This window comes from Megalops cyprinoides, chromosome 10 (genome assembly GCF_013368585.1).
Source record: "Megalops cyprinoides isolate fMegCyp1 chromosome 10, fMegCyp1.pri, whole genome shotgun sequence".
NCBI classification, from domain to species: domain Eukaryota; kingdom Metazoa; phylum Chordata; class Actinopteri; order Elopiformes; family Megalopidae; genus Megalops; species Megalops cyprinoides.
Genome location: NC_050592.1, coordinates 11,039,568 through 11,063,554, shown reverse-complemented (window position 1 = coordinate 11,063,554; position 23,987 = coordinate 11,039,568). Strand labels below are relative to the sequence as shown.

General features: G+C 47.1%; 1 protein-coding gene across 1 annotated transcript; it reads right to left on the bottom strand.

Moving 5' to 3' along the window:
• Positions 1-575: 575 nt before the first annotated feature.
• LOC118784540 (cingulin) lies at positions 576-23,987 on the bottom strand. The gene is made up of 21 exons (XM_036538819.1): positions 23,804-23,987; positions 15,114-16,134; positions 14,754-14,851; positions 14,292-14,361; positions 13,877-13,972; positions 11,894-12,018; positions 11,608-11,740; positions 11,281-11,493; positions 10,008-10,156; positions 8,763-8,883; positions 7,990-8,202; positions 7,303-7,524; positions 6,624-6,872; positions 6,158-6,328; positions 5,465-5,626; positions 5,282-5,371; positions 4,790-4,873; positions 4,412-4,530; positions 3,686-3,794; positions 2,722-2,885; positions 576-1,008 (listed from the first exon to the last, which is right to left on the bottom strand). The coding sequence occupies exons 2-21, from the start codon at positions 16,131-16,133 to the stop codon at positions 864-866; spliced, it is 3,753 nt and encodes a 1,250-aa protein (XP_036394712.1). The 5' UTR covers position 16,134; positions 23,804-23,987; the 3' UTR covers positions 576-863.

Sequence of the window (23,987 nt, the reverse complement as noted above, 5' to 3'; positions counted from 1 at the left end):
CAGAAATGGATAAACATGATCATACTGAACTGCTGCTCGCTCAAGCTTGTTCAGTGTGCCTATGTCATTACACCAGGAACTATAGCTGTGCCCGAACAGGTTGAGCCTAGCAAAGGATTTAGGAAATCCAGACAGTATGCAATACGCAGGGATGATATGAAAAAAGCTGTGGTGTGTGATGCCAGACGAGGTTTTCTAAAATCTGTTTTAGCCCTTGCGGTGCAGTACTGATGTCCAAGTAGCCGAGCCTCTTTGCTACATCTCATAATGGTCCTCTTCTTTGTATTTTGCATCTCGGTATTGACGTAATCACTGAATTAATGGTGCACATCAGTATGGCACACAGACTGCGTTGTGTGAAGACTGCGGCTCTCTCCGTGCAACATGTTACTTCTTAAGTTTCCACTGTGCTTTCTGCTGCCCACCCAGTCAGCCAGTCCCTCCACCAGCGCCATGTGCCGACAGCATGGCAGTACAGTGTTCACTTCAGTGCACTTGATGATCAACCCACCACCCTCAGTGTACCATACCGTACCATAGTGTACCTGTTACTTCTGCCCTTCTTCACTATAGAGTATTCTGTACCTGTTACTTCCTCCCTCCCTCATTATAGTGTATTCTGTACCTGTTACCTCCCCCAACAGTGTAGTGTACTTTGTACCTGTTACTCCCTCCTGCTGTGTAGTCTGCTCTGTACCTAATATTTATCCTCTCAGTGTAATCTACTCTTCACCTATTATTTCCCCTGCCCTTTCAGTGTAGTCTACACTATACCCATTGTTCCCTCCCTCCCTCAGTTTAACAGATTTGTTATTCCCACTCTCCCCATCTCAGCGCAGTCTGCTCCACACCACTCTCTCTCTTCAACAGGAGCTGGTCTGAAGATTGCCTTCGGTTAAGATGGAAGTGATGCTGGAGGGGTCATAGTATCCCTCTTCATCCTCCTCATCCTCGGAGCTAAGAGCAGAGGAGTCCAAGGCAGGATGCCGAGTCTGCTGGACCTTCCGTCTGTGAAACGACATCGGAGCAACATTAAAAGTCAGCACTTAGATTTTCACATGCCACACACTGCCGTTACTGAAAGAGATTTTCACCAGAAAATACAACTGTGAAAAGAATGATTGAAAACTATTTAATGTTTTCAGCAAAACAGTGCCACCTACTGGTGATTCTGGGAATCAATCTTTGTCTTTACGTGATAGAAATTCTGAACTTGGAATGCATATCACAGTTAAATAGTAATGTCCTCCCAGGACAGCTACACTATCACTCCACTGCAAACTGTAGTATTCATCACACCCACTTCCCTTCAACAAGTCATTTTGTTGTCTTTAAAGTTTTCATATAGAAATAACTTTTTCAAACCTGGCTTTCATACAACATGGACAATGAGCGAGCATCCCTTGGGAGAGACTGAAAAACCTGAGTGACATGAAATGTCATATACATGAAATGTAACTAGGCCACAAGTAAGCAGGTTAAGATTCTGGATGGATTTGAACATTTTGCATTAGACATTTTTTTTTGGAAATTAGTCTGACTGTGATAACTGCTGTCACCTAGTGGTCAGGCTTGAGTCATACATGAAGAAAAATAAATGTATTTTGTTGTGGTGGCCCATAAATACTTTGCTTTCCTGGCAGGAAATACAGACATGCTGCTCTCCCTCAGTATGCATCCTATATTTATCATCCTAATACTGCCATTATTTCATCTGCTTTATTTTCATATTACATGCTTTTGATATTTATCTTCACACAGAAATACCTCCATCACAGAAAATCAATATTGTAGTTTTGCTGAGAATATTTCGAGCAGCCTACTCAGCTACAGTATACTGTGCTTATTTTGCCTGTTTTGTTCCTATACACCTGGGTGCTATTTTTAAACCTGGGTGAGTGATCATTTGTTCAGTGTTCTGTGCCACTGCTTTGGCAACATTGGAGGTGTCAGATGTGCCAAATAAACACCTGTGAACTCAGCTGAACCACAGAGGGAGGGAGCCAGTATGAGAATGCTGCCTATTACACTGCTCTGTCTGTGAAAGCACTGACGGCTGACCAACCTGAAATTCCAAGAGAGCCTTTCAATGTCTTAAACTGGAGATAAGAGATTCAATCTGCTGTCATCAGGAAATACATGGAATGGTTTATTTCTGCGATTGGTTCAAATATTTGGTGAAATGCTCACTTCTGAAAATGACTCTGCAGATACAACTGTTAGCATCAGCTTGATTAACACAAGCTTAAGTAAGACGGGAAGAGAAACAGAGAGAAGATCCATGCAAAGAGACTATCAAAGGGCATAAACTACAGACCAGAGGGAAGGGGGGAGTGAGGAAGTGAAAAGCAGGGAAAGTAAGAAACTGAGAACAGATGGACAAAGAAGACAAGGGAGACAGAGAGCTTGTACATGCCGTACACAGACAAGTCGTCAACTGTATACAAAAGGTGTATCCATATTTGGAAGGGAGGGCAGGTTCTGTAATGACTTGAGTTCATATATTACATTAATGCCATTTAGCAGACGCTCTCATCCAGAGCAACTTACCTAGTTTACAGTTTTACATATTATCCATTTAAACACAGGAGGGAAGGCCAGCGCAGTACTGACTTCAGTTCATATGTAAGACAGATATATAGGAGGGAAGGCAGGCGCAGTACTGACTTCAGTTCATCTATAAGACAGATGCACAGGAGGGAAGGCGGGCGCATTACTGACTTGAGCTCGGCCTCCAGGGCGGCGACGCGGGCCTGCAGAGCCTCCTTCAGCTCCAGCTGCTCCTCCATGTCCCTCAGAGCCTTCCTGCGCAGGCCCTCCAGACGCTCCACCTCGCCCTCGCCCTCGTCCACCTGCCGCTTCAGCGCCTTCACGCGCAGGGTCAGCTGGGGACAGCAGAGGGACACAGCACGTCAGTGATGAGGGTCAGGCGCCGTCGCACGGGATGGGTTTTACAGTTCAGCACCGACACGCCGCGGCTGCTGACAGGCTGATTATTACAGTATGGTTGGATCTGGCCTCCTGGTTTCAATGACGAGGGAGTGACAGTGTGGGAGTGTGTGTGTGTGTGTGTGCTGTGGGTGTGTGCATTTGTATGTGTGCATGGTTCAGATTCACTCCAACTGCAGTGCGCTTTGTCTGTGACCTTACATAATGAGTTTAATCCAGGGCTACATTTGTTTCCTCCATCATAACATCTTTCCTTACGTTCACAAGTGTTATTCTTGGTTTGAGTGTGGGTTTATTTAGTCTCTCTGTTCAGAGTGGATTTGTGTTATCTTGTGCATACCTGGTCTCTCTGTTCAGAATGTATTTGTGTTATAGTGTGCATACCTGGTCTCTCTGTTCAGAATGTATTTGTGTTATAGTGTGCATACCTGGTCTCTCTGTTCAGAATGTATTTGTGTTATAGTGTGCATACCTGGTCTCTCTGTTCAGAGTGTATTTGTGTTATAGTGTGCATACCTGGTCTCTCTGTTCAGAATGTATTTGTGTTATAGTGTGCATACCTGGTCTCTCTGTTCAGAATGTATTTGTGTTATGGTGTGTGTACCTGGTCTCTCTGTTCAGAGTGTATTTGTGTTATGGTGTGTGTACCTGGTCTCTCTGTTCAGAGTGTATTTGTGTTATAGTGTGCATACCTGGTCTCTCTGTTCAGAGTGTATTTGTGTTATGGTGTGTGTACCTGGTCTCTCTGTTCAGAGTGCTGTTGTCTTTCCTCATCCAGTGTAATGTTGAGCTCCTTCAGTTTCCTCTCCAAGCGACGCTGAGTTGCCACCACACTGTTCTTCTCCCTGAGACATACACACACACACAGCACTGTAATCTACTTACACACATCGTATCTTCAGCCAAAATGACGAACAGAAAATTCCAGCACTGTGTGAGACACCCCCTGCAGCGTACAGCGGGTATCAGACAATTTTTTTATACAACAGGAAACAGTGCATGAACAGAATGTAAGTTAATTCAATTACTTCTGTATATCAACAGCTACAGTGATGATTGCTGAGGGAAAAATTATAAACAAAAATGCTATTATCAGGCTGCCAAAAACGCAGCAAGAACGCCCTGATGAATGGGACTCTTTTCAGCTGTAATTAGACAAATCATCACTGAGGTCAGCTGCCTCTTCAGCAGTTTGTCTCTCCTCGGATTGTTCATCTGTCTCTCACATGTACTGTCTATCACAGAAAACATTTCCCATTTGTTTGTGAATGTTTCATAAACGGACATGGCTGGATCAAAAACACTGCACCTTTCTTCATTCTGACCGCTACTACGCCGCACTGTGTTTCTAAAGGGAAGCAAAGCCCTGACATTTGGCCATAATTTGGAGCGAAGCCAGAGTGAGGAATCCCACTGAGGCGGCTGCTGCTGGCTGTGTGCGCACACGGCTCTCTCTCTCTACCTCTCCTCGCTGTGCAGCCGCTCCTCCAGCTCCAGCACTTTGCCCTCCAGCTGCGACACTCCCGCCGAGGAGCGCGAGTGGCCCTCCATCTCCGCCATGCGCGCCTTCAGCTCCTTCATCTGGAGGAGAGAGGGAGGGTCAGAGGCAGCCCCGAACAGACGCCCACAAACACAGGGAGAGGGTTACCCAGGAGACACACCGCACCTGTCTCTCTAAACAGCCCCAGTCACAGGGAGAGGGTTACCCAGGGGACACACTGCACCTGTCTTTCTAAACAGCCCCAATCACAGGGAGAGGGTTACCCAGGAGACAGGCTGTACCTGTCTCTCTAAACAGGTACAAACACAGGGAGAGGGATACCCAGGAGACGGGCTGTACCTGTCTCTCCAAGGCATTCTTGTCCAGCTCCAGGTCCTGCTTGGATGACTTCTCCTGCATCAGCTCTGAGCGCAGCTGGTCAATCTAAAGAGGGAAAAAACTGTCAAACAAGGCCGCAGAGGGAAAGCTCAGCGCAGGAAAGGGAACAGACTAACCCTGCGGAGCGAGGGTAAAGACTGACACAGCACAGTGAGGATACAGACTGACCCAGCACAGTGAGGGTCCAGACTGACCCAGCAGAGTGAGGGTCCAGACTGACCCAGCAGAGCTATGGTACAGACAGATCCTACAGAGTGAGGATACAGACTGACCCAGCAGAGTGAGGGTCCAGACTGACCCAGCAGAGTGATGGCATAGACTGACCCAGTAGAGTGAGGGTATACGCAGCTCCGGTCCAAGAGTATGCAGTAAACTTCTCCAGTGCAGTGAGAGGCACAGACTGCCAAAGCGGAGCTACACGGTGAGGTAGAGAACAGGCCAGTGGGTCAGTACCTGGTCTCGGCTGCGTGTGATGCGGTCAGTCAGCAGCTCCACGCTGTTCCTCTCCTCATCCAGCTCCATCTCCAGGTGCTTCACTTTGTCCTGTGCCACAGACATACAGACATGGAGTCAGAGGAGAAGAGACTGAGGCGAGATTCCCTCCTCCGTCCCTAACTCCAGGCCCCCAGCCCGCACCTCCAGGCTCCTGATCTCTCTGCTGCGGTCCGTGTGGGAGCCTCTCTGAGCCTCCAGCTCGCCCTCCACGTGCTTGAGGCGGTTGGTCAGCAGCTCCTTGTCCAGCTGGGCGTTATCTCTCTCCTCACAGCACGCCAGCAGCTCCTTCTTCAGACGGGACACCTGGGACATCGTGCGTCAGGTTAATACTCTGCTTCACCATGCAAATCTCCGCTTTGGGAAAAAAAGGACTAACTGAAGGTTAAATTTGAGGTTAAAAGTCAAAAATCCAAAATGTAGGAAATGTTTTAAGTGGGTTCATTCAAGACAATGCTTTACTGCCAAGCGTACTTCTGCACAGAAAACTACTATACTGGTAAGAGAAGTATTTGACTATTATTATTTGAATAATAACATCATGCCATAACAAAGCAATAAGTGTAATTTCCATTTCCATAATATGCAATCATGTTCAGAAACATGGGAGATCCCTTGTGGAAAGTACACTATAGAAAATAGAAATACTGTTCTCCAATGTATAACACACTATCTACAAAAGTGTAGATACTGTAGATAGTCAACAGTAGAGAGAAAGAGAGAAAGAGTGTGCGTGTTTGATTCAAGTTCCAATGCTCTTAGTAATTCTGTTTGTGCTTGTGTACACACGCACATGCATAAAAATGGGGTGAAACAGGGGGGTGAAACCTGGCTCACCTCCTCCTGCAGACTCCTCCAGCTGGCCTGCATGCGCTCCAGCTCAGCCAGCCTCTCCTTGCCCTGCCGCTGCGCCTCCTGCTGCTCCCTCTTACTGCGCTCCCGATGATCCTCCAGCTGCGCCTGCAGGGCCTGCACCGACTGCCGGGACTCCGCGCTCAGCTGCTCCATCTGAGAGAGAGAGAGAGAGAGAGAGAGAGAGAGAGAGAGAGAGGGAGAGAGAGGGTTAGAGCAGAGTCTGTGTTCATCTGCTCCATCTGAGAGAGACGAGCGAGAGAAAGAGAGAGGGACAAGGTTGAAGAAGGCTGTGTTCAGCTGCTCTACCTGAGAGAAAGGGGGGGGGGCAGGTTTAAAGAAGGGTCTATGTTCAGCTGCTCCATCTCAGAGAGAGAGAGAGAGAAAAGGAGGGGCAAGATGAGAACTGAGATTAAAGTGAACACACACACATGCACACAGACACACACACCTCCTTGTTGGTTTTGTCCAGGGTGCGGTCCAGCACTCTCTTCTGGTCCTCCAGCTCAGTGATGCTCCTGCGCAGCGCCTCTCTCTCTCGCTCCCTCTCCTCCAGACGGCGGCTCAGCTCCTCACGCTCCTGTCCCAGTCGGGTCGCAGCGCGCCGGGACTCCTCCAGCTGGACCCGCAGGCTCCGGTTCTGCTCCTCCAGCGCCTGCTCCATCTCCATGCTCTGGGATGCGCTGGACTGAAGGTGTGCCTGCGGACCACCAGCATCGATCACTGAGTGGAACATTTAGGCTCAGCCACTCACAGTACCATAGACATTTAGGCTCAGCCACTCACAGTACCATAGATATTTAGGCTCAGCCACTCACAGTACCATAGACATTTAGGCCCAGCCACTCATAGTACCATAGATATTTAGGCTCAGCCACTCACAGTACCATAGACATTTAGGCCTAGCCATTAATAGTATCATAAGCCATTGAGGCCCAGCTACCCGCAGTACCATAGATATTTAGGCCCAGAAACTCACAGTACCATAGACATTTAGGCCCAGCCATTCAGAGTATCATAAGACAGGCAGAGCCATTCACGGAATCATTGGTATTCCATTGCTCCAAGAAGGCATTAAACTTTAAACTAAGGAGACAGATTACACCCTCAGACAGGGGGTTGCGTGTTACCTCCAGACGGGCTATCTTCTCTCTAATGCGCGTGTTGGCCTCCTCCAGGTCCTTCTGCGAGTCCCTGTGCACCTGCAGCTCGGACTGCGCGCTGGCCAGCTGCTCCCTGTACGTTTGCAGCTCCTGCTCCGTGCCGGCCAGGCCGCCCCGTAGACGCTCCGCCTCCCCGCGGGCCTGCAGCAGCTCCTGCTGCAGTTCCTGTACCTTGGAGGGGTCCGGCAGCTGAAGACACAGGGGGTAAACACGCGGGGGGGTGTAGGGAGGAGGGGAGAGAGAGGGGGGTGAAATCAATAACATAGATAAAATACACTTTCAAAATAAATAAAAGAGAGTGGTGAAATGAATGAGGAGAATAGGGAGTGAAAGGTGAAGGAGAAGGACTTGTAACCGGAAGGTTGGTGGTTCGATTCCCCGCTGGGGCACTGCTGCTGCATCCTTGAGCAAGGTACTTAACCCAGAACTGCCTCAGTAAATATCCAGCTATATAAATGGATAATATTGTAACCTATGTAAGTCGCTCTGGATAAGAGCGTCTGCCAAATGCCAATAATGTAAATGCAATGTAATGTGATATAACGAGAAAAAGACAGGGGAGAAGAAAACCAAAACCACAGACAGCATAACGGAGACAAACGTACGACAGACATTTAAACAGTCACGGTATTTAAACAGATATTCACTGTATACCTGCTTTACTTTCCCCAGTGCCTTTGCGAGCTCCTCCTTATCTTTCCGTGACTGGTCCTTCAGCCTGCCGATCTCGTACTTCAGCTCCTCCTCTCGCTCCTGATTTGATTTCTTCACGGATATCAGCTCCATGCCCCTCTTATCGAAGTCCAGCCTCAGTTTATCCAGCTGCGACTGGGCCAGCTTGAGGTCTGCACGGCAGTTCTGCAGGTCCTGTAATTACAGTCGTCTGTGAGAGGGCTACAATGATTATATTTACTGCAAACCAAGGAAGGTGATTTACTACAGAAATATGACAGCATATTTCAAACACTTCATCCACATGGTCTGCATGTGTGTACGTGCGCATGTTCACCCATGTGGTGTATGTGTACACCTGTGTGTTGCGTGTTTCTGTGCATATATACAGTAACAATCAAGAGTTTAAGACAATGCATTCAAAGACGTTTTGATCTAGAAACGTACGCTTAAATGCTTTCTTAGACAAAGCATGTCTTCGACAAATATATATAGTGAAGTTGACGCCTATGTATGAATTTCTTTCCAAAAAAAATTGAAGAAAAAAAAAATTTGGCTACTCTGAAGAATCTAAAATCTAAGTTTTGATTTGTTTAGCACTTTTTTCTCACTGCATAATTCCATTTGTGTTGTTTCATAGGTCTGATGTCTTTATTATTTCTCTAAAATGTGGAAAATAAAGAAAAAAAACCTGCTTTGAGTAGGTGTGTCCAATCTTCTGACAGGTCTGTGTGTGAGTGTCTGTGCATTTATACCTCTGTGAGGGCACTGGTGTGGCTGGGGTCAGGGATCTGCTCCTTCACGGTGTTCAGCCTCTCCTGCAGCTCCTTCAGCCCCTCCTCAAACTCCTCCTTCTCCAGACGGGCCTGCAGCAGCCTGCACAACACAGACACCGACAGCTGCAACACAGCTCTCCCGTCTCAGGTCAGATGAGCACGCAACACACCACTCTCTATTCTACTCATATGTTCTGTTCATACACGCACGTTGTTATCAGAGAGGAGCTACCTCTGGAGTCATATCAGTATTAAAAGTGTAAGCACAAGATGAAAAATTGAGGTAGTATGGAAGAAAATCATTCCATTTTTATTTGTTCTTTGTTGTGTTTGTAACATCATAACAACATTATTTTAACACTTCTCTTGCTCCCTTTCAGGTAGTGTCACCATAATGATGTTGTGCGTTCAGATTAAAGGAGTGCACACTTACTGATCACAAGGCACACCACAATAATTACGCAACCACTATAATTAGTCCATATAAAGGGATGCACAAGGAATGCACAAGGGAGCCACATTTTCATTCTGTGCTTATGGTCTTTTGATACCAGTTTCACTCCAGAGATCATCCTCACTTTTTAGAGGGGCATAACCCCTCATTATCTCCGGGATTGAGGCAAAATCATACAATAGACATCAGAAACACACAGTGATCATTGCAGTAGATTGTAATGAATTAATCAAAGGCTAGTCCACATTATTCTCATTGAAAATACTGTGAATCAATAATAACTAAATAAATGATCTCCTTAGCCGACGTCCTTGATAAAGACAGTTGAATGATTGTTATTAATAAAACGAAACCAGAATATATCAATTCTACACGACTACACAACTACCACTACACAACACAATTGGCAGTATGCATTTGTATCCCTCACTCTGGCTGGGTGCTGTGTAGCTGGGTCCTGGTCAAGTGAAAGTCAAAAATAAAAGAGGAACAAATACATCAATGGTGGCAAACAGAATAATGATAAAGTCATAAACATAATCAATGCATCACATCCATACAAATAATGTGCATTCATCATAGAGGCAGAAAATCAATCCATCCAAAACAAAATCAGATGACTGAGTAAATGATGACTATCCATCAGTCTTCCACTCAGATTACTCTCTTCCTTTGGGAGTTGTTCTACATCCCACAGACTGTACTGAGCAGCACTGACAGCATGTGTAGTGTGAGCAGATGTGGAACCCTCTGACAGGAGAGGAACTCACTCCTGCTTGGTGGTGCGCAGCTCCTCCCTGGTAGACTGGAACTGCTCCCTCCAGTGGCCACCCTCCTCCCTGCAGTCCTCCAGCTGCTGCTGCATGGAGCGCATGCTCGCGTTCACCCGCTGACGCTCCGCCTCTATCTGCTGCTGCGACTGAGGGAGGCAGAGGAGCAGGGCGGGGGGGTGGGGAAGAGAGGGGTTATGGGAAGGGTATGGAGAAGAGAGGGGTCATGGGAAGGGGGATGGAGAAGAGAGGGGTTATGGGAAGGGTATGGAGAAGAGAGGGGTGATGGGAAGAGGGATGGGGAAGAGAGGGGTTATGGGAAGGGTATGGAGAAGAGAGGGGTTATGGGAAGGGTATGGAGAAGAGAGGGGTGATGGGAAGGGGGATGGAAAAGAGAGGGGTTATGGGAAGAGGGATGGGGAAGAGAGGTGTTATGGGAAGAGGGATGGAGAAGAGAGTGGTTATGGGAAGAGGGGTGGAGAAAAGAAGGGTTATGGGAAGGGGGTGGAAAAGAGACAAGTTAGAGGGAAGAGGATGAAAAAAAGGGGGTTACAGAAGGTAAAGATCATACAGAGGTGAAGACAGGGGTGTTGGAAGCAAAGAGGGGAACAGTAGAGAGTGGAGAGGGTGACACAGCTTACTGTCAAAATGGGTTACTTTGCCTTTGAAGTCTGAACGTTGTGTGTGAGTTCTGGGTGATTTACTGGCCACTTGCAGTGGGCAGCTGATGACGCTAATTCAGTGTCTCTGGCTGTCACCATAAAGCATTTTTATTTGAAGACAGGCCGTTCACCCAGTGTCACAACAGATCCCCGCTGCGTGGGGACAGGGGAGGAATCAGCGAGAGGGAAAAGGGCGGGTCACCGGGGTCCTGTTCCTGCTGTCTCTCTGATTCACTGCCTTGCTGGGATTCTGCCCTTTCATCATCTGGATGAGTCACTGCGTGTCATTCTCCAGCCAGAGAATGTGTGTCTCCGTTTCCTTATCGCAGTATGCCTGCACTCAGTATACAGCACAATACCCCAGTATCACAATACCTCTGTCAGACACTGTGCTCACTGTGTGCGTGTATGTCTATGTGGCTGGATGTCAATAGGGTACATAATGCTTATTCTGTATGAGTGAATGTGTGTGTGTGTATGTGTTTGTGTGTGTTCTTGGCTCTCTGTTCAGAGTGCTGTTGTGCTGTAGTTTGTGTATCCGGCCTCTCTGTTCAGTGTGTGAATGTGTGTGTGAGTGTGTTTGTGTATGTGTGTGTGCACGCGTGCATTACCTGTGAGACCTGCTCCATACTGCTCCTCAGTCTCTCCATGTCCTGGCTGTACTGCTCCCTCAGGGCCTCGATCTCCCGGTCGTGCGTGGCCACCTCGTCCTTCAGCGCCCCCTTCAGGGCGGTCAGCTCCCTCTCTCGCTGCCGCAGGGTCTCCTCCTGCCGCTGCCGCAGCATGGCCGCCTCCGCCAGCTCGGCTCGCACAGACATGAGGTCCTGGAGCGGGACGGGGGGTGGGTACGGGGTGGGAGAGGAGCATGAGGGTGAGAGGAGGACGCCCGGAGGAGGGGGGCGTGTTGTTGAGGCGGAGAGGGAGAGCGGGACTGGTACCGTCTGCAGCGAGTCAGACTGCGCTCGGCCGTCTGACTCCTTCCTCAGCTCCTCCTGCAGCCCCGTCAGCCGGTCCTCCAGCTCTCGAACCCGTGCCTCGGCGGATTCCCTGTCCATCCGCAGCTGGGTCAGCCTGGGAAAGAGGCCGAGAGCACAGGTCAGTGCACATGTCTGTATGTGTAGAGAGGTAACAGACACTCTACTCACACACACACTCACACACACACACACATATATATATACACACACACACACACACACACGCACGCGCGCGCTGCTCTCTTACTCGCTGTGTGTCTGGTGCAGCTCTGTCTTCTTCCTGTCCAGCTGTTCCTGCAACTGCAGGTTCTCATCCAGACAGTCCTCCAGCTCTGCCTTCAGGGTCTGGTCGGTGCTGGCCATCTGGGAGCTCTGAGACACATTCCAATACACTTTCAAACATCCGCTCAGCCAATGCCTTCAGCAAACCCTGCCACTGAAACAATGACAGCAGGTGACAGTACTCTAGCAGTCTAACTGTTTAACAGCTCTCCTTTATATCACCTGATATATCTTTGGCTGCTCTGTAGCATGACCTATGATGACCGTAAGATGGTAAGATTTTTAAGGGTTGATGCATAGCTAATCACAAGAATATTCATGAATAAACCCCATTAATAACATGTTTGCCCTTACACGTGAAACAGGCATAATAACCGCCAAGCTTATGTGCTAGAAACCAGTGTTGAAAACTAGGTACTCTTGCATTACATTACATTAATATCAGTACGATAACTACTTTGCACAATATTAATCAATGTTATGTTATATTTATCACCATCAAATCAAATCAAATTAAAAATACATTTTATCCAGTGTTACATAAAAGTTGATGAGATGCATTTCAACAGTGACACACACAGATTGCTTGTTATATTGAACAATGCTGGACCACATATTGTAATCCCTTTATTATAGCTGGGGTGTTGCAAACTACCATGTTCCAGGTGCTGTGCTCTGATGCCCCAGACGCAGCTCTACACTGTGATCACGCCCCGGGTCTAACCAGCTGCCTCAGCAGCGGGAGAATAAACATGTTTTCCACACACCGGAGTCACACACAGACACGCCACTCTAACTTGGCCCTCCTCCTCCTGGCCGCATCACTGCTGTCCTTGTCAGTCCTTGCCCAGGGGGGACCTCTGTATCCACAGGTGTTCTTTCCAAATACTCAATTAGTTCCTTACAATCACTAGGCTCTGAAATAATCTCCTCACTTAATTAGGTTTTCCTTCATTAGCTCTCCGCCACAGGTGTACTGTTACCCAGGTACAGCGCAAGCTGTGCTCCTCGGGTCTCTCATAAACATGTCAGATAAGCGGAATTCACAGTCTTACTAATTAACGCTCAGCGAACATGCCTGGCAATTATGCTCTGCCGTCTGCCATGTTCATTGTACATGGGCTTGGCTGGCCGAATGCCTTCAAACCGCTCTCCTTAATTACAACAATGCTCAGTGGAAGGCAATGCCATTCTCTGATGGCCATTTTTTCTCATTAAGAACTGGAATTAGTTTTAATGAAGGTCAAGATTAAGGGTTCAATTAAAAAGTCAGACTGAGCAGCTTAAAGCTGGAGTAGAGTGAACACACTTCAGTGTCCCTTGGGGCTGCAGCTGCTTAGCTGTGGAAGGCAGTGCTGTATAGAGAGCACCACAGAGACGCATGACTCTACTCCAGCTACACAGCAGTAGAGAGACACAAAACACTACAGGGACACACATGGCACTATAGTGAAGCTTCAAGATCCTAATAAATGCTTAAGAGGACGAGCAGTGTGAATAAAGCAGTATTTTAAGCACACAGGGCCAGCAAGACATTGGCTACTGGTATCCCTGTACCACTAGGATGTTTTTGGGCAGCTGCTGAGAGATGAGTGCACCTGGATGATGTCTATGGAAACAAAGAACGGCCCAGGTGCACAAGCTTTGAATCTTTTCCCAGTAGGGTGACACAGATGGAAGTGTTGAGCAAAAGGGAACCAGAGGCGGGACAAAGAGGGGGGGGGAGGGGTGCGAGCAAGCAGCAGACAAACCATCAGACACAGAACCACTGACATATTTACCCTACTGTGGGACTTTGGGTTCATTTATTATTTTTGGTAAAGTATTTCAGCTCGTTGGGCTGGCCATTGCTGACTGCAAAGGGGAAGGGCGGCACTCTTAGAATCTGAAGATGACAGCACAGCAGCACAGAGCTGCAGGGCAGCGTTCAGGGAAAATGGACACTGACCCGCCTCTCCTCCTCCAGAGCGGACTGCAGCCCCGCCAGCCGCATCTCCAGATCCCTCTTCTCCGTCCTCCATGCCTCACTGGCGCCCTCGCTGGCCTGAGACAGTCACACCACATAAACATCAGCCAGAGCTCCGCAAAGAGGCGCATTGATAACATGGTGCTTGAGAAACTTCTGAGCCGTGGTGAGTCACTGTTGACTCAAGAGTTGGTTTCTGTAAATTGAGAGAGACACAGAGGGCACACGGGCACACACACACACACACACACACACGCGCGCACACGCACACACACACACACGCACACACACACACACGCACACACACACACGCGCGCGCGTGCGCACACACACACACACACACACACACACACACACACACACACACACAAAACGGTAACATTAAGCTCCTCCATACCCTCAGACCTTGAATCTTTTCAAAGACTAGGCTGACTTTGTGTTTGGTGGCTGATTCACTCTCATTGGTCCTGAAGGAGAGAAAGTAAAAGGGAGATAATAAGCACAGACAAAAGATACAAAGTCCAGAGCAAACACTTCTCTTACTCAACACTTCAAAGTGACTTCATGCATCAGATTATCAACCATCAGATCTATTACTGCTGTTCTTGATCTGACTTTGAGGCTCTGCTTTAAAATGTAACCCTAACTGGTCATTGGATAGGGCCCAGGGGGATTAGATTAAGGTAGGTCTTAGAAGATGGTTTTCCATTTTAATTACAAATGCACTCAAGAGACAGCGACCATTTCTGAGCGGTTATGAGCAAGAGAAGTCACACACTGCAATTATGGTGAAGCTGCCTCTTGGCCTCAGAACTATTTGGTGAGATTAAAGAAAACAGTCTTAAAGAAGAATCTTCACCCCATCCTCAAGATGCTGTAGATTATGTGTTTGGTTCGTTCCTCTTCAGTCATGAACTCTGAACTTTGACCTTGGTCCATGAGCAGGTCGGGAGGCACCTTCAAAGAAATTGTAGAGCTTTACGCCAAAAGTTCACATAATATTTCCTGAAATTACACACAGATTCTGAAGCGGGAATTAGACACTGAAGCACAACATACAATTATTCAGAGCCAAAACTGATGTATGAGAAAGGTAAAGCTTCTACATAAGCAATAGCTATCCTTGTCGACCTTCCAGTAAACTGTCTCAGCCCTAAATGAATCGCCGCAATTACGCAGATGAAAACAACAACCTGCGAATTTTCCTTTATTCGCTCACCTGAGTCTCTGTCTGAGTGACTGGCAGCTGCTCCCTGGTAACAAACCTCCCTGCTGCCCAGGTGCAGGCCGGCGTAGGAGCTGGGAGGGCTACAACTTTAGCCACCGAGCCCGAGCTCCGCCCCAGGCTGCTGTAGGAGGAAGTGGTGGATGATGGCGGGGAACTGTAGGGGTTTGGGGAAGAAGAAGGAAGGGAGGGGGACACCGCCATCTCTGGGGCGTTGTCGCGAGCGTCCAGGCTGCGGGAGCGTTTGCGCTCCTCCGAATTCATCCGCACCCGCGCTCCCGAGGGCCCCCTCGCTGGACCGCTGGGACTGCCGCCGTCAAACTTGCTGATGAGTCTGTTGATGGGGGCTAGTGAGTTGGTGTCAATGACCTGAGCAGGCTCTTCCGCGGACGTCATCGGAGGTGGAGGGTCTGGGAAGGACTCCACGGACGTGTAGTGACTCGCCTCTCGCCCTCCACCTGTGCCTAGCGACCCATTCATCCCTGCCTGATACGGCTGGGGCTCTACGCTCCCTCTTTCCCTCTCTCCTCCTATCCCGATCCCTCCATCCAAATTCCCATAGCTCCCCGATCGCCCATCCCCGGGGGGTCTCCTGAGATGGCCTCCATAGTCCTCTCCCGTTTCCCTCTCCAGCAGGGAACCCTGGGATTGCGCCCGGCGCAGCGAGCTGTGCTCTCCTGTAGCTGTGTATGAGTCAGGGCCCCTCCCTTCTTCTCTCCTCCTGGGCAGGCTGTTGTATGCCTGGGGGGAGCTGGTGCTCCGGGGTTCGGATTTCAGCTGCACCCCGTACGAGTCCCCCTTCTCCCCTTCCTTGAGTACCACATACGGCTGTCCTGCTATGCCCTGCACCCTGACCGCCACCCCGTACTTGGACGAGTGGGAGCTGGAGGTGCCTTTGCCAGCGCCCCGAGCCCCCACTGGAATTCCCCCTCCGGTGTCATGGAGGTCCTTGATGAAGCGGATCTGGACACCGTAGTCCAGGGGGGTCTGTCTTTCTGAGGACGGGGTGCTCATTCTACAGGCAAGAACAGAACAGGGGGCAAATTCACACATCGAAAAGTGTACAGCTCTTCCAAAAACAAGAATCACATAGATAATAATGAAAATGGGGTAAATGTTTGAAATTCTCTGTAATTTGTGACAGCCTTCTTAGTTTATATGAATGAATGATCTTCCTTACTTAGAAATACAAGGAATGTGTGTGTGTGGTATAAAACAGCCAAGGAACGATGTCTGTGTATTTCAGTGTACTGTCACAGTACTCGTGTTACCAGAGTAACAGGTGCCAATAAACATCTTTACGATTTAGCACAGAGACAGTGAAGCAAATGGACTCCCCTTCATTTCTATCATTCTTTAACTTGGCAAATCTTCTTCCCTCCCTTATACACACCCAATCCCACCTCCATCTCTCCCTCAGTCTTTCTTACTGCAGGTCTCTCCCCCTGTTCCACACAGTTGTGTCAGCACATTCTCCAATCCTCAAGCTATCCCTCATACACCAACGCACCATTAACACACTGCACTGCTGTGATTCTGCTACCGTGGCTCAGCCCCCAGCAGCTCTCCAGATCCCAACATACACTCACATACACTACAGACAAAGATACTGGTATCTGTCATCATAACCTTATGTCACAAAGTGATGGATTGAAAATTCAGCTTTTTGGATATGCCCATCAGCTTTGTTTGGATTGAGAAAGGTGAACCTTATGCTGAAAAGAACCCGTGCCCGCTGTGAAATATGGTAGGGGTTTTATTATGTTTTAGAGTTGTTTTGCCTCTATGGGTCAAGGAGCCCTTTTTATAAAAGGAGGGAGTTATGAACTCTGACACGTACTGGGGCGTTCTGGCCAAAAAACCTGGTTCCCTCTGCCAAGAAGCTCAAACTTGGCGGAAAATGGGCATTCCAGCATAACAATTATCCAAAGTATTCATCCAAATCTGCAAAGAAATGGATAACCGAGCACAGAATGAATGTTCTCCACTCGTCTCAGTCTCCAGAGCTCAATTTGTGCTTCTAACTCATGAAGACGTTTCACAAACAAAACCAAAAGATTTTTAGAATCTAGAGCTATAATGCCACTGGGTGTGGTCAGAAATCACACTCAGCAGTTCCAGAACCTCATAAAACACTGCAGGAAGTGTCATGTCAGTGTAATCCATGCCAGAGGATGAATCATAAAAAGCATAATTACAGGGATGAGAATAAATGTGATCGCTGGGTTTTCTGGAATGAAATCCATTATTTGTGCTGTGAAACACTGTTACCTAACAAAATACATCTGTTACCTGAAAGGAAATTTTGAAATTCCTCATTAGTATTACAAATTGGCTGCAAATGTTAAACACTCTACAGGAAGTCAATAGCAATCTAGCAAATGGGAATTGTGCTTGTGATCTTTTTGGGAGAAAAACATTTTTAAAAAGAGTGTAGATCGATAGCTTTCAATGGCCAGCTAAATACTGCTACTTGTCCAAATGTACTTGAATTAAAACACAAACAGCTACAGTTTTGAGGAAACTAAAACTTACAGTTTATGGTATAATCACTTTTTATTAGTAAATGAACAATGATGAAAAGATCAGTGAAACTTGATGCGAGATTATACTAGTATTTCCTCCTAGGAACTCACATATGAGACATCCCATTTCTATGCATTCCTTAATTGTAATGTAGACCAAGTCTCACTGTGACAAATGCCGCTGTTGTAATTATATTATTCTTCAATTCAATGTTGATGTACACGAGAAGAATAAGATGGGATGACTCAGCTTCCTGTAGGATGTGAGTGGTGCGTTGCTTTCAGCCCTCTTGGGTACACTGCCATAATCCCCCAATCTGTCCTGAGACTGGCCATTCTGAGCGAGACAGACACGCCCCTCTCTCCCACACACAGAGTTAGGAATGAGGAAGTTGGGAACTGATCCAGTGGATTATGGCTCTTGGCTCTGCTGCTATTTACCTCTGAGTCTGGGCAGCTCTGCTGTTCTGCAGTCCTGTGGACTTTACTTGTGCCCTTCATTAGTCATTAACCTGGAACCCCCTCCCTCCCATGCACACACACACACACCTTTCATCCACTCTCTCTTCTCTCTATAACTGTAGCTGCCTGTCTTAACGTATCCGTGTCCCTCTTGCTTTTTACTCTTTGTTGGCACTCTTTCTTTGCTCTGAGCTACTTTCTCTCTCATCTGTCCTCCTGAGCCAAATGTTACACTCTCTTTCCCCTCTGCGTCTCTTCATTTCACAAAGCCACCTGACCGAGTTTACATTTCCCATTGGCAGACGCTGTGCCACAATATTTTTTCATTTCCTCTCTTCCTTATGTTATTCTGTATGGCTCTCCCTCTCCCCCACCCAAGTCCAGTTCAACATGCTTTATTAGCACGACCAACAGCTGCACTGTTGCCAAAACTATTGCACAACGCGCTACATTAAACACGGGTAACAAAGACGTTGAGAACTTTAGAAGCTTGCATTAGTGTAAATGTTTTCTTTTCATCCATCTCACCTCTCCTTCTTTTCTGAGTCTCACCGTTAGCAACTCACCACACCCCCTCCCTCCTCTTATCAAAGTTTGCACTGGTTATAAAAGTCATACTTTCAGCCCAGCAGAGAGAGAGAGAGAGAGAGAGAGAGAGAGAGAATGCGCCCCACCTTTCACCATTCCTCCTTCATTCTCTACAGCTATAAACTTTTCCACAGGAGATTACATGAAAGACTTTTCCACAACGTTCATTACATTACATTCATTTAGCAGACGCTCTTATCCAGAGCGACTTCCAGCACAAAAGAACAGAAGTGTATCCACTCAAGCTGAACGGGCAACAGTGTCAGACCACATCCATATACCAGCCCTGTGACATAAAGAGCACGGTGTATGAGAAGCAAACAGCACAGACGTGGGAAGGACTGCAGAATGCCATGCCACAGAACAGCCCGTAACGGAGCGCACAGGGCCGGACGCGACAGCACTGCGGGGTATGTACGCGTGCGTCACTAGGTGAGGCCAAGGATCATGCAACGCACGCTAGGCTGAGGGCCAAAGAACACTGTACCGGCCCAAAGCTCCATAATAAAGTGATGATCGCTCGTGTCACAGTGTAAGCTCCTGTCAACACCAGTGACTGACGGGCTGCGGAGAAGACAGTGTGCAGGTCCACTAGCAAGGCTGATATTATGACAGGCCTGGTCAATCTGATAAACACCATCTACTAGCCCCCCTACTTTGCGGCTGGGTGCCGGTTTGTCTCCGAACAGACAGGCATGTCATTCACTGAGCCTGCGTGATATGATAAACTGACCAGCAGAAGCTGAAGGGAGGGAGAATGTCTCAGTTTGTGATGTGCCATGCACACACAACCGCAGCTCCCAACCTGTCATCTTGGAATGTCCTTCGGTGGAAATTACAGACATGTAACGGTGCCAGTTCAACAGTGACGTTCACTTCCCTTCCCCTCTTTATATGCACGACTCTGACGAGACAATGTATCTCTTTGTTACGTTCCGACAGACATACCGGCAGCTCTGCAAATTCTCCCACGCAAAACAGGTCAAGGGAGAACTCTGGCCCCGCACCGTTATTTCAAACAGGCTGCGTGGCTAGGGACGGCTACTCACTAAGGAGCGCACCTGTAGCCAAGTGTTTATATACTGTTGAGGACAGTCCACTTCTGTACCCTTCAGTCCAATCTCAGCAATGTATGCGCGGTTGAAAGGAGGGAGCAGCAAAAGCCCTCTTCGGTGAAGAGTAGCTGAGCCGTTTCCTTTGTGTGTCAGTGTGTCAGTCAGAGCATCAGGCAGGAAAAAAAAACAGTACAGTCCAGTGTCTCTGAGTCTGAGCACCAGAAGGGGGGGAGGAAGTAAGCCCCATCCAATTGTCCGAATGATGTGGAGCAGAAAACAAGGGCAGCAATGCTGGGAGTGCGAGTCACCCCGTCCTCCTCCACGCGCTTGTTCTGTCCGTTTGTCCGTATCTCTCTTTTCTGCTCGAAAACATGTGGGCTCTGCATCGTGAGCTCCCTGGAGGTTATCTCTTGCTTCATATCCAGTTTTTCTGTGGTTCTTTCTGCCCACCCGCTTTGACCTTCTCTTGTTCCAGATTTAGAGTTAAACCCGAATGAATGCTTACCCAGGCACTGTGTAATGTCAGAACGGTGAAGATAAATGAATGGTGAAGTGAACTTGTGGGCACAAATTTTAGTAAACCGTACAGGAAGGACCCTACTGAGGATGCCATGACCCCCTCAGCTTGCAAAAAATTACATAACTAAAATAACTAAAAATGAGTAACTTGATGCTTTGGGGAAAGCAGTGTTTTTTTTCTGTGGAATATGCTAAAATTAAAATGTCTGCACACTGCTGCCCTCACAGCCGTTTGGTCATGTATTTACAGCTTATTTTTGTGCACCCAGCCCTAAAACCTCTCCTCTTTGAGTGGCTGGTCAGGAGCAAGTGAGCACAACTAAAGCATGAATCAAATTCAACACACAAAGAAAAAGCTGCTGAGGATAAGAACTGACTAAACTTTGACTCAAGTCTACTATATTCCTAAAACAAAACACAGCATCTGGAGAAAGCTGATTAAGATTCTGATCAAGTGTAATCTTTTCTCAGGGTTAACATTTTTGACACAAAAGAGAAACAGTTCATAAGAACTTAAACTGTCCGTGTGATCGACACGGAAACTGCCACCCACAGCAAATAAGGTCCATGGGCTCTGGCTGCGCTTCCCGCAACATAGCCGCAGCCCTGGACTCAAGGGCCCGTGAGCAAGCAACCGAGAAAAAACCTGCTCCACCTGGTTCTGCCAACCGGTACCACCCTGCCCAGCTTTCCACGTACACCCTGTGTGGTACGGCAGCTGTACCACTCAGCATGCAAACTGCACCTGACCACGCTTTGTGCAGTGCAATGGCATTCTAATCCAGAAAGAGAACAATGAAAAGTTGAGAACCTGTGAAAGGCGTAAAGGAAACTTTGGTTTCGCTGCTGCGTTTTTTTTTTCCCCTGAACTAAGATAAGAGGAGGGCCGAGTGCGCAACCTGCCCTCGCATTCTTCTGCGCTCACGTTATCCCACCAGTCAGCACATGGCGTTTCTGGTGTGCGCTTGGTCAGATTTTTTAAATGCAACTCTAATCTGGGTCAAACGGGCACAAGTGCCTGTTCTGTTAGACCCTGCTCCCTCTCATGCCTCCAGGCCCTCAGGAACCGGGACGGCATGGAAAATGAGTCCCTGGACCCAGCAGCTCTCACTCAATTCTGTCTCCCCTCGGTTACAAAACTGAATTTTGCATTCTCAAATTGAATCGAGCCCCACTTATCCTCTGAAGTCAAATGTAAAATTTAATCAAGGGCTCCCCCACAGTAGACGGTAACGGGAAATAGCAGCAGTATAGACATCTCATCTCTCCCAGCATGCTGTCCCTCTGTTTCTAAACCTTTCCAAGCCAATCACTGGCACACAGAGAGAGAGAGAGAGAGAGAGAGAGAGAGAGAGAGAAATGCTGATCAGAGAGGGCCAGCTGAAGCCCTTGCTCACTCCTTTACCTTCCTCTCCCTCATCTCTTTTCCTTACCGCCCCTACTCTCAACCCATTGCTTCTATGGATCTACTAATGCACTGGCATCAAATTTTTTAATTCCTCTGCTACATCTATGCACAGACGTCAACATGGATACAACTCTCACGTCAACATATGATTGATCCAAGCACAACATATTGTGTTCCCCTTAGCCTTACAGAAACAAATCATTCAAGCTGACATTTAGATGACAACACTGTCACCTTGAACGTCTTGTCTGTTGAAATTTCCTTTAAAAATATTTCACTGGCTAAATCATTGAGCTAAGTAGATGGAATCAGAAGAAGTAGATTTATCCATCCCTGTTCATTATTATTATGTAAACATTATGATACAGATGGCTCACAGAGTGGTTGTGTGTGTTAAACAGAAAAACATTGAAAGGTTTGTTGAAGAAGCTGAGGGGTACATGTTTCAATGGTTGTGCACTGGTCTGTATCTCCACTACATTGTATATGTAATTCCTACTCCCTCTCCATCAGTCACTGCTTTGCTTCCTTTCACACTCAAACAAACAAGCATTTCTTTTCTCAGTCAAATTCAAATGTGCCTCATTGGCATTACAATAGGGACTCCAGTGTTGCCAAATAGCTCAAAACAACACTATATAGAAGAGAAGTATAAAGTATCCTTACAGTCCCACACATTCCTTATTTCACTATAAACACCCGTGCTTTTCTATGACTATATAGCACACACTGAAGATTACTGTCATACCTGCACGCATTGTTTCTAGATGAAATCTCGAACCTTCTCACCACAACAAAAATCTCATTCACTGTGGTAAACATATGTCCCGGGGTTAAACTCGCATACTCACTCTTATCTTACTGCAAGGACTACAACAATAACATCAACTTAAACAACAGTAACACATGCCTCAGAGGCACGGTATAATGTGATTAAAAAGCAGACCATATGATCAACATGGTATTGTTTCGAGGGTACATTTTTGGATCGAGATGAAGACGAAGCTAACATGCAAATACGATACTCCTGCCAGTTAATCAAAAGTCTCTGAGGTCTCAGAGTGCTGGATATGCAGTCGTTGTTGACAAAACTGTGCCAGCCATAGCCACCTATCTCACTAACGTTACACTGCGTAATATCTTGTTCTCGGTATCGAAATGTTGCGTCACACTGAGCTGGTCAGTATCAACTTAGCTAGCTTCAACTGAAACTTGGTAACGTTGTCTTAACTTCCATTAGCTATCTTGATACGGACAGTTTGTGTTTTGGGAAAGTTATCCTCCTGTAATTAAAGCTGACAATGACAATAGATGTATGACTTTATTTACGTTTTTCAGTATTACAACTGAGCAAGTGCAATGAGCTCATCTATGTATAAGTTACCAAGCTAGCTAGTCTACCTAGCTATAGCTCATAGAGAAAAATTAGTCCTGCATTTACTTGCTAGGTAGGTTAGTTTCCACATGTCTTCTTCTGCCTAGGACTGCGTAAAATAACTGGTGTACAGTTAACATCAGCCAGACTAGCTTAACTATGTTACCAAGCACTTCGTCTGCAGTCAGCAAAAATGTATAGTTATAACTCAGTTAGCCATCCAGCTGAGTAGTTATAACACAATGAAACTGCTACAAGTATATATGCATGCATTTTATCATAACGAAGTACTTTTATAATGGTGAAAGGCAAGCCAGCTAACTCTGGTTATAGTAACTAGCAAGTATCACAGGTGCGGCACCTGCTACATTACCACTCACCCGAGGATGCTAACGTTACCTAAGGGAAGCGATCAAGCTGGACTAGTTTCTGTGCATCGCTGTTAGCAAGCTAGCGATGTAGTCTAGCGGACCTGAGCTACACACTGAATAGCAGGTACATTCCGAGAAACACTTGCTGCGAGAAGCATTAACTCAGATGTGATCATTTGAAAGCTACAAACGTGTACTTTTGTGTAATAAATTGAGAGAATCGTTATTTACAAACAGGTGAAAAAATAAAACAACTATCTAAGTGACCAGTTAGCCAGGGACTACAGATTACTTCAAGCTTCAAGATAGCAATTAGCCAGCTAGCTAAACCTTATAGGCGCGCTCTCGCCTGCTGGCTAGCTAGCCCTCTAGCCACCGTACCTGCTGCTGTCAAAGTCCAAATCCTCAGCTAATTTCTTTAACAGCTTTAGGTCCTCTGGAGGTGTCCCGTCTAGTGAATTTTACTTTTAATCAACTCCAGTGCTGCTCATGAATGTGATAACTGCATACATCCAATAGTGTTTTTTCGTTTATTTGAGGGAGACAAATTGCTCCGTTGGTACAA